This window comes from Populus nigra, chromosome 4 (genome assembly GCF_951802175.1).
Source record: "Populus nigra chromosome 4, ddPopNigr1.1, whole genome shotgun sequence".
In the NCBI taxonomy this organism is placed as follows: domain Eukaryota; kingdom Viridiplantae; phylum Streptophyta; class Magnoliopsida; order Malpighiales; family Salicaceae; genus Populus; species Populus nigra.
The window spans coordinates 5,198,592-5,209,789 of record NC_084855.1 but is presented as its reverse complement, the minus strand read 5'-3'; the positions used below and the strand labels follow the sequence as shown (position 1 = coordinate 5,209,789).

The window sequence follows — 11,198 nt, the reverse complement described above, 5'->3', positions numbered from 1 at the left end:
TTGTTTTAGGAGCGATTTAGCTTAATTATTAGGTGTACATGTTAGTTATAATCTTAATTATCTTGAACTTCTTAGATCCAAATCAATTAAAAAACGAGACTCGACAAATATCAACTTTAATCAGTTCTTAGATATGGACATACTAAAGCATTAATATATAGTTAATTACTTATTAGACAAATTTAAGAAGCCCTATTTTCGTCTCTGGTAGTTGTAATTTAATTAACTTTGTGACTGTATGACTCAACTGAAAACGCTTATTTCAACTTATTTAGAGTATGTTTGGTAGTGTGGTTATCGATGCTTTTCAAATAACTTTTCGTGTTAAAATGCATGCCAACGATGTTTTTTTATTTTTTAAAAATTATTTTTGACATCAGCACATCAAAACGATTCGAAACATACAAATTATATTAAATTTTAGTAAAAAAAAAACAAATTTTTTAGAAACACAGCCGCAGCCGCGTTTCCAAACGGGGCCTTATTAGTCTTATATAATAATATAAAAAAACTTGTCGGGCGCGTAGAAAAAGGTCGTTGATTGGCTGGGTTGTTTTGAATTTTACCTGTTACTAATTAATTGAATTGATTTTACCTTTAATGTTATACTATTATCCCAACGTTATCCTTCCATCCAAGTTAGCTAATATATTCCATTACATGATAAAGATTAAAAAAAAGGAACAAGGAAATATATATATATATATATATATTGTAAAAAAAATTTAATTTTTTTTAATTCATATTAAAAAGTAACTACAATTAAAAAAGAAATTGTTTCATTATTATTTTCAATTTTAAGAAGAATTTAAAACCAAAAACCTATCATTTTTGTCATTAATTTTTACCTTCTTTTTTAATGTTCAAAACACCTTTTTTTATTTCATTTTCTTTGCTCCAATTTTTTCCTACCATTTATTGAAACTCATTAGCTAGTCTGACTGAAATTTGGATGGAAACATCGGAACTGTAAGCAGATAATGTAGATGATAAAATTGATTAAATATATTGGTAAAGCCAACATTGAAAATGACAGATTGATGATATTTTCATAGTTAATCCTATCTGTTAGAACTTGGAATCTTGAGATTATTGTTTTGGATTGGATCATCAAAAATCCCTTCTTGATCGAGCTTCATGCGAGCTGGTCAAATTGATGATGCTTCCTATGCGATGGCTTGTGGTCGGATTGCTCATACTGATCCAATACCCTGTTTTTTAAAAGAAGAAGAAGAAGAAGAAAGAAATATTTCTAGGCCATGTTTGTTTCCCGGAATTCATTTTCCGGGAAACTACTTTCCAAACTTTCCTGTGTTTGTTTGCCATTAGAAAAGTTGGTCAACGGAAAACACTTTCTGGTCAACGGAAACACTTTTCGGTCAACGGAAAACACTTTCCAGTCAAAGAAAAATTTAGTTTGGTTTATAGGAAAGTGTTTTCCCTTTTGGCTGTGTTTGTTTTCCGGAAAACCACTTTCCAAACTTTCATGTGTTTGTTTGCCATTGGAAAAGTTGGTCAACGGAAAACACTTTCCAGTCAAAGGAAAATTTGGCTTGGTTTTCAGGAAAGTGTTTTCCTGAAAAATTTGGGCGGAAAACACTTTCCGGAAGTTGTGAAAAATTTAGAAATGTCATTATTTGCTGATTTTATCAAATTTGATCCTCAAACTTTTGATTGCTATATATAATTTGTTTTGAATATTTATTTTTTAATTTCATCTCTTAAAATTTAATTTTTATATTAATTTTGGTCCTTATTTTTATAATTGCTATTTGCTTTTTCCTTATCATTTTTTTATTGAAATTTTTTATCTATCACATTTGGTCCTCATTCTTTTGATTTTTACTTATTTTATTTGAAATAATTTATGAAATGTTAATTATTATTATTTTAATTTCTTCACCTTTCATTTTTTTTTAATTTTTTAGATTTAATCTCTATTATTTTGATTATTATTTATTTTATTTGAGATAATTTATGAAATTATATTTTTTTTTCAATTTCATTCTCATTCAACTTTTTAATTTGTAAGATTTGTTCCTCATTATTTTAATAAACTTGAAAAAATAAAACATTAATAAGTTATTTTCCATAACATAACCAAACACTGGAAAGTGTTTTCCAGCTCATTTTCCATTACACTACCAAACATCGGAAAATACTTTCCCGGAATTCACTTTCCTGGAATTCACTTTCCCCGGAATTCACTTTCCAAAAAGAAACTACTTTCCTGCAAACAAACAGGCCCTAGATAAATAAGTAACTGGAAATTTAAGATGTCAGCCATGAGCATACCAAGCGTTGATTATAGGCTAAACTCACTATTTCCACCCCAGTGATTCGTCGTCGAGCTCTCTATCGATTGCATTTAAATGGGTTAGAAACAAACACAACCGTGGCTGGAAAAAGAAAGAAAAAGCAGTCCAGACAGGGCCAGTCTGCCTTTGTCTTGTCCTCCAGCTCTCGGTTGCATTTTTTGAGCCCATCTAAGCTTTTCTTTGTTTAAAGGATGTGTTGGGAAATTTGTTAAAATACAGTTAATAGGTATACTTGAGGTTAAATTAGAAGTGAAATTTATTTATTTTATAGGTGAAAAATTTATTGAATTTAATATCCAACATAAATTGTTTAACATGGAACATCAACATGATTTAAATGAATTGTGGATAAATCATAAATTGATCTTAAATAATTATTGATTGGTATATTTTGATAAAACTCAAAATCTTTTACAAAAACTTAAAATTAATTTAATATCCAACATAAATTGATCCAGTCTTGGATTGGCCGGATCCCAAATTAATCCAACAGGCGAGTTTTAAAATTATGCTAGGAAGTTTCAGAGCAGAAGCCCACTTGTAATTTCAATTTTCTCCGCCCTGCGAGGCCTTTTGGTCAACACATAAAGCTGCCGAAGACTTTTAATCAATAAAGATATTGATTGAGAGAAGAAAAGTAATAATTTTTTAGAATTACAAATGACGTTGATTCAACAAATTAAAATTACAGATGACAGTGCTGATTTATGAAAATCATGTCATATTTTGATACAATATCAAAGTATTATTACTCTACTTCGTACAAATTCAAACATAAGATTGCTCAAACTGGACATCCTTGGAATTCAATGGCACATTCTCTTCATGATAAACGTCAAGGTGATCCGACAGAGCTGACTTTTCAATATTTTCATGGTGGTTCGATTTGCAAACAAAATAGATCACTGTTTGGATAACATGTCCAAACAAAAACAAACCAACGGACAACGATAAGCAAATTACCCCATATAATACTCTTGTCGCCGTGTTCATCGACACCCCATGAACAACTAGATTCTGGAATGCCATGGATATTACTGCAGAAGATAAAATTTGCATGAAAAATATAATTTTAGCAGTCCACATCTTGCCTTTGATTAGGGCCCTGCTCTTGGTCATGGCTTTAAACCCACAAGCCTCCTCCAACACAGACACGGCGCTAGCCAATTGCCAAACTATGGTCATATACACAACCCCCATGAAGTACAGAACCAACAGAACGATCCCAAACGAATAGAAGACTTTGAGATTGGGAAATCCGATAAAAACAAAACTTGCAATGATCAACACTAACGAAGAAACCAGGATAGCAACTACACTGTATGCGAAAAAAGCTACGAAGATAGACAGAAAGGTGACCATCAGCCTCTTCCAAACCTTGGGGACAACACTCATAACCTTCTTGAAACTCACTTCTCGGTCAGTATAGATACTAGCTATGGTGTAAACAACAGCCGCGGTTGAAAGAAGAGAGAAAATAAGACTAAGGATGAGATAAGCAACTTTGAAGAGCCAAAAATAGGCTAATTCCGAAGAGATATGATCGGATAGTTTATTGTATCTCTTCGTGCCAGCTTCTGTCCCAAGTAACTCTACTTGGTTATTGATAATCTTTCCAGAGAGGACATTGGATACCTCGATGTAAGCTAGGGAGATGAGCGATAGGGGAAGAATCAAGGCAAGAGTTATCTGACTGAAGATCTTTCTCCATGAGAAGATAATCTTGTAGGCTTCTTTGTATATGCCAAAGACCCCAAGAAATTGCATCTCTTCTTGTTCTCTCTTCATGACTATTGTCTTTATTGAATTTTTGGCGCAGGGTGAAGAAATGGAGGGAGGAAATGATGAGGGAGAAGTGTGAAGGTTGTGTTTTGGTGAAACAAATGTGTGTGTCTATATATATATGCGCTCGCGTGCCTTTTCAGCGGCAAGAAACTAACCTGCTGCTACTGATTCCTCTTCTCATTAATACCAAGTCAATGCTTGACTTTTCAGCGGTAAGAGACTAACCTGTTGCTACTAATTCTTCTTCCGATTAATACCAAGTCAATGCCAATCTTAATAATCTTTGTCCTTGGATAATTTTGGTGTTCTAAAATTAACTGGCGGGAAGAACAAGTATTTTGTGTTTGGATTTTCAATATTGTTGCATAGTAAAAAGATATTTGTGTCAGATAATTTAATTCTTAAGTTAAAGGGTATTTGTGTTATTTTGCTGTTGTTTTTTAATTAATTGGTTGGGTGGGTTCATTTGAGTGTTTTAATAATTAAATAAGAATTAAAAAAATTGATGCATGTTGTACAAGCGTTTGCTACTTCACTATTTTTGAATGGCACATGTGGTTGATTCCAATAGCTGAAAAGGTTATTCTAGAGTTATCTCGATCTTATGACTCGGGTCACAAGTTTTACAAGTTAGTCGTGTCGACTCGGGTTTTATTTCTTGATTTTTACATATATTTTTCCTCAACTTCATATTTTAATATTTATTTGGTTAAGAATTATGCTTCATAATTATAATTATTTTTTTATTTTTTTTCTATGAGGTTATTATGATCTCATAACTCGGGTTTGACAGGTTAACCCATATTAACTCAGGTTATTGTTTTTTTATTTAATTTTATTTTCAATTTAATCCTTCGATACTGGGTTGATTAAGAATTGAAATCCATAATTTATTTTTATTTGTTTTCTATAGAATTATCACAATCTTATAACCTGAGTAACATGTTAAGTTGGTTGACTTGATTTTCTTCTCTATTTTATAAGTTGATTTTTTTTTCAATCTTATCCTTTAATATTAAATTAAATGAGAATTAGACTTTATAATTTATTTCAATTTGAATTCTACAAGGTTATCTTGTTCTTATGAATCAGATCGCGAGTTTGTTTGGTTGACTTGGGTGATTTTTATATTTTATTTTAAAAAATTATCATTAAAAATTGGACTGATAGTGAATTAAGTTTCATAATTTATTTTAATTTATTTTTTTATCTCATTCTCATGATCCGGGTTTGGAAGGTTAACATAAGTTGACTCAACTTATGTTTTTAGTTGAATTTTGTTTTTAATTTCATTCTATAACATCGAGTTTTGAGTTGAATATTTTTTTTTATTTTTTTTTTATAGGGTTATCAGGATCTCATGATCTGAATAATAAATTTGAAAGGTTAACTTGAGTTAATCCGAGTCGATTTAATACATTGTCATTTCAATACTTAAAAAATATATATACTTGATTTTTTAATTAAACTATATTTTTATCGTTCATCTAATTTTCTTTGGACCTACCAAGTTAATTTGATCATTTCAAATCAATCTTATATAGTTGTAAATTTTTTTCTACTAAAAACACATCAACAATATCTAAATATTTTTTATATTAAAAAAAATAATTCATTCTTGAAAATTATCTAGTTAATAGTATTCTTAGTCAAGCAGACATCATTGAAGCTTTCTCTTTTTAGCATCTTAGGATATGATAACCACAAATACGTGGTGGACTAGATTATTCTTTATTGCCTTGTTTGAAAAAAAAATAAAATAAAAACAATTATTACATATAGCAACCACCGTGATCGGTAGTGTTTTATTCAGAAATTGCTTGCAGGTCTCATCTCTGGCTTAAAGTGGCTTTATTAGAATGAATCTTGGTTTTAACTTGAGGTTTATTTTCCTTTTCTTATTCTTGTATTATTTTATATTTTGATAAAAAAAATCAAGTTTTTTTTATTAACAAGATGTTTTTTTAATAAAAAATAAGGTCAATTAAAATAAATACTCATGAAAAATTAAATTATTTTAATTTAACAGAAAAAAATATATTTTCAATCAAACCCCCTTACCTTATTCATGCAATTCTTTTTTATTCTAAAAGAAACATGATTTTTTATAACAAATATTTCTTTTTCAATAAAACCTTGAAAAAGAAATTTCAAATAAAAAAAAATGACTTGATAATTATTACACACTTATAGAAAAAAATAATTAATCTAAAAAAATCATGTAAAGAATTATAATAAAAAAATATATTTTTATTCTTATTGAATATTAAGTAATGTTTTTTTTTTAAAAAATTATATGAGGTTCGTATATAAGAATTTACAAAGTAATTTTTAATATTACCATAAAAAACTATAATCTTATTTAAAAACTAAAAAAAATGGAATAGCTTTTTAAATATTATTTTAATAATTTTATTTATAGTGAGTTTTTTCCTAAACTAAAAAAATAGAATCACCAATTTAAAAGAAACCAAGTGCCTTGCAAATGACTTTTTCTTAACAGGTAAATGACACGTTGTCCATTAAAGGTATTTTTCTTTTGAATAAGATAAGGGTAAATGATGTGTCGTCAATTGTTGTAGTTTCCCGCCATCTTTAATTTACATTAAAATATATTTGCCGTGTAAAATACAGAACATGAACTATAGTTTCATTAAAATATATTTGCCGTGTAAAATACAGAATTTACACAACCCCTGGATATATGCATCTAGAAGGTGAGGATACTATAGTTTCTCTGAATTCAGAATTGAAAAATTTCGATGTCTGCGGAAAAATTAAATGTTGGAATATAAAATTTTAGGATCCTTTTATGTTTTATTTACCCATAGCTCCCTATAATGTTTTATAATAGCTATAATTCAGTCAATGTTTAGATTATAAAAAACCATTCATGATTTTTTATAATAATTTAAGTTTTTGAGTTGAAATAATTTTTTATATGATATTTTATTTTTATTTACTAAGCAATAAAAGATTCATTATCTTTATTTTTGATATGATATTTTGTTTTTATTGACTAAGCAATGAAAGATTCAAATATCATTATCTTTGTTTTTGAGGAAAATTATCTCTAACATCCTATAATTTTATTAAAATTATATTTACCTATCTAGTTTTGAAAAATTACAATTTTGATGGACGTGGTAACAATTTATATCCTTTATAAAAAATTTTCACAAAAATTATAAAATTATTTTTATATTCCAATTAATGACTAGACATCCATTGCATTGCAGTGTTAAAATTACCATTAAATTAAAAAAAAAAAAACCTCGAACCCATTTCTCCTCTGTCCTAGCCACCCGTTTCTAGAAGCGGAACTGTCTTGAACACAGTAGTTTACAATCTAAAATCAGTATTTTTTTTTAAAAAAAAAACGAAGTAAAAAAGGCAGGCCCATAAGGCCATAACATCTAGCAGCCCACATTTCTGTTTGAATCTTTAACACTGGCGATGGCGACTCCACCTTAAACAAGGTTTGACAGCACTCGAGGTTTTTCCAGGACAACAAACATCGAGTTTTATTTCCAGTCCCATCATCACTCTAGAAAACGCTAGCCTCACATGAACACATGTAGCACAATCTACTAATACAGGGATATTACAAGAAAGAAAACCTTAAGCCGAAGGCTCAAGCAGCATTAATAGCAATCTTCATCCCAGATTCACAGTGTCCTGCAACATTGCAAATGAAGAAGTTTTGTCCCTTTGATAATTTTATCTGATCTTTTCCTGATTTATAAACTTTTGCGCCCGCTGGAGTGATGCAACTGCTGTACCCTCCTCTGTTCACGGCCACCACATTGTGGATTGTTGGATCATAAGTGAATACTGGAAAATCTCACCAGAGAATGTACATAAAACAGCCTTGTTATTTAGCTTGATCACCTCTTGAACATGATACATAGCAAATGCACAGGTTTTGTTTCTCGATTCCCTTAATTTACCAGTTCTCAACAAATTTTCGTCCATCAATATTCTTTTTCATGTGTCCGTGTCTATTAACATTATTAACAACTACTACGTGGCATTTTCCAGTTTTCTTTATGACCATTTCCTGCATGACTTTAACTAGTAGAAAAAGAATGTGACAACTTACCTAGGGTGTCACCGGCTTTAAAGCGCTTGCCTTTCGGCCAACTATCCATATTAAGGGTCCAACCACCAGAGCCGCCGACTGTGTAAGTTGCTGCGTGAACGTGCCCAGTGAGAACCGTTAAGCATAGGAGTGCAGCCACATTAACCATCACTAGATCTGCACTGCCCCTTCCCTGAACCATGTTTAACTATTGCTTGTAAAAAAGAAAGCTGAAGTTTTGAGTGAGAAGATTGATGTGAGGATACAAAGCAAGAAAAAACATAGCCTTTTATAAGAGATTTACTGAAAAAAAGAATTTGAGGGGTCCTATATGTTTTTGAAAAATGGCAAAACATGAAGACAAAACGGTGACTACAATTGATTAAAGGTGACGCCAACAACTCCATTATTGGCACTAACTTAGGCTTTCAGTGTTGAGGATATGATAACCTGCCATTGAAAAACATGCAAGTCTATTTAGGAATATAATTGCGAATATAATTGAGGTTGTTTTTAAAAGTGTTTTACACTTAGAAATATATTAAAATAATATTTTTTTATTTTTTTAAAATTATTTTTAACATCAGACATCAGAACATCAAAATAATTTAAAAATACCAAAAAAATATTAATTTAAAGTAAATAAAAAAACTTAATTTTTTTCAAAAACATTTTAAAACGTTAAAAGAAAGATGGCCGAAACTGGGTGGACTATAAAGGGTATCCTTTGAACTGTATAAGGACACTTGATTACATAGCATGAAAAAGTTTTGGCCAGTGAAATGGTAGCGTGGTGGTTGCACTAAATAAAAAGGTGACAAAAAAAATTTCACGGGTATGATCAGTTGGCCACCCGTGAACAGTGAACGGGCCTGTGTACCTCCATCCACTTAAATGTAAGGTTGCTTTGCCGTGAAGGACGTAGGGAATGGATTTTTTCTTTTTTTACAATGATCACACACAAAAGGTTTTGGCATTATGAACAGTTTAATGCCATCTTCTTCTTCTTCTTTTTTTTTTTTTTTTTTTATCTTTAAAATTTTTAAAGATTTTTAGTTTTTAATTTAATTTTATCTTTCAATATTAAATTTTCAATATTAGATTTACTAAGTATTAAATTTTATAATTTGTTTTGATTTACTTTCTATAGAGTTATCTCAGGTTGATGACGTGAGACGTGAGTTTTGCAGGTTAACCATTTTGACTCATGGCATTTTTTATTTATTTTAATTTTTTTTCTCAGCTTCATCCTTTAACATTGAATTAATTAGAAATTGAGCTCATAATTATTTTTTTATTTGCTTTTAATAAGGTTATCACGGTCTCATGACCCGATTTACGAGTTTTGCAGGTTAGCTTGATTAACTCAAGTTTTTTTTGTCCTTTTTTTAATTGAATACTTTTCTTTTCTCAATTTTATCCTTCAATATTGGGTTGATTCAGAATTGGACTTTACAATTTTTTTTAATTTTTCTTTCTATAAAGTTATTTCGGTTTCTTAACCAAAATTTGGTGGGTTAATCAAAGTTAACTCAAGTCAATTTTTCAATTTTTTATCATTTTTTTTCAATCTAATCCTTAAATATTAGGTTGATTGATAATCGAGCTTCATATTTTTTTTACTTGCTTTCTATAGAGTTATCCCGATTCTATGACTTGGGTCACATATTAAACCTGTTGACTTGAGGTTTTTTTTGTCTTTTTTTGTTAATTTATTTTTCAATTTCATCCTTAGTATTAGATTGATTGAGAATTAAGTTTCATAATTTATTTTGATTTGAATTCTATAAGGTTGTTCCATACTTTTGACTTGGGTCACGAGTTTGGTCAGTTGACTCGCTTGGTTTATTATGTCATTTTTTTTTAATTTTATCATTCAACATTAGATTGTTTGGGAATTAGGGTTTATAATTTGTTTCAATTTGTTTTCCATGAGATTATTTCAGTCTTATGACTCAGGTTTAACAGGTTAACCCGTGTTAACTCAGTTTATTTTTTTAGTTGAATTTTGTTTTCGTTTTATCCTTCAATATTGAGTTGGTTAAGAACTATGTTTTAAAAAAAAAATTATTTGTTTTTTATAAGGTTATCAAGGTCTCATAACCTGGATAGTGGATTTGATAAATCAACCCAAGTTGATCTAATATGTTATCATATCAATATTTTTTTAAAAAAATATTGTCTTATTTTTTTTTAGTCAAATTACTTTATTATTATTTGAGTTGTTTTTGGACATGTCAAGTTAAACAGGTTATATCAGATCAATCCTTATATAGTTTAAGTGTTTTTGGCTAAAAAACATATTGACAATGCTTGAATAATTTTTTACATAAAAAAAAAAAAGATTTTACCCCAAGTGTTCTCGTGCAGACAATGATCTAATATGTGTGTATTATCCAAACACACACATATATTACTCTTTTACTTTTTATTAAATAATAAATTATACTTGAATAATTGATAACCAAAACTGATAAACAAAATATAAATATTTAAATCTCATGACCAATAAATAACATATGAATATAATAAATATTAAATCTGTGATACTTATCGCTACTGTTAGAAACATTGCTTGATATATTACACAACCATAATTTCAGCAAATGTTAATTAACTAAAACTAAAAGACATGGTAGTTTTAGTGTATATAGTATCATAAAATATTGTTCATTATAATATTTTTTTTATTTGGTATTGTTTTAAAAAAATTAAATTTTATTTTATCTTTCAATATTTAATTTATTAAAGATTGAGTTTCATGATTTGTTGCGGTTTGCTTTTTATGTAGTTATTTTAGTCTCATGACTCGTGTTGCGAGTTTAGCAAGTTAGCCCGGTTGACTCATTTTTTTTTTTAATTTAATTTTTTTTTAATATTAGATTGATTAGTAATTAAATTTCATTTATTAAAAGAGTAAAAAAAAAAAAGTAAAAGTAAACTCAACAAAAACATAACTAAATTATTACGAAATTAGATGAGGATTGAGTGTACAAAACATCCATCAGCTGCAG

The 11,198-nt window shown here is 29.1% G+C and overlaps 2 protein-coding genes across 2 annotated transcripts; both read right to left on the bottom strand.

The window, feature by feature from the left end:
- Nucleotides 1-2,919: 2,919 nt before the first annotated feature.
- LOC133692877 (uncharacterized) lies at nucleotides 2,920-4,176 on the bottom strand. The gene has a single exon (XM_062114044.1). The coding sequence runs from the start codon at nucleotides 4,104-4,106 to the stop codon at nucleotides 3,087-3,089; it is 1,020 nt and encodes a 339-aa protein (XP_061970028.1). The 5' UTR covers nucleotides 4,107-4,176; the 3' UTR covers nucleotides 2,920-3,086.
- Nucleotides 4,177-7,488: 3,312 nt separating this feature from the next.
- Nucleotides 7,489-8,523, bottom strand: LOC133691399 (basic blue protein-like). Its single transcript, XM_062111888.1, has 2 exons — nucleotides 8,206-8,523; nucleotides 7,489-7,937 (listed from the first exon to the last, which is right to left on the bottom strand). The coding sequence occupies exons 1-2, from the start codon at nucleotides 8,384-8,386 to the stop codon at nucleotides 7,738-7,740; spliced, it is 381 nt and encodes a 126-aa protein (XP_061967872.1). The 5' UTR covers nucleotides 8,387-8,523; the 3' UTR covers nucleotides 7,489-7,737.
- Between the last annotated feature and the right edge of the window lie 2,675 nt (nucleotides 8,524-11,198).

Excerpts from the sequence above, each read along its gene's own strand:
- LOC133691399 (XM_062111888.1), bottom strand. The coding sequence starts at position 8,386 with ATGGTTCAGGGAAGGGGCAGTGCAGATCTAGTGATGGTTAATGTGGCT. Across the intron at positions 7,938-8,205 it reads TAAAGCCGGTGACACCCTAG|TATTCACTTATGATCCAACA; the intron begins GTAAGTTGTCAC and ends GAGATTTTCCAG.
- LOC133692877 (XM_062114044.1), bottom strand. The coding sequence starts at position 4,106 with ATGAAGAGAGAACAAGAAGAGATGCAATTTCTTGGGGTCTTTGGCATA.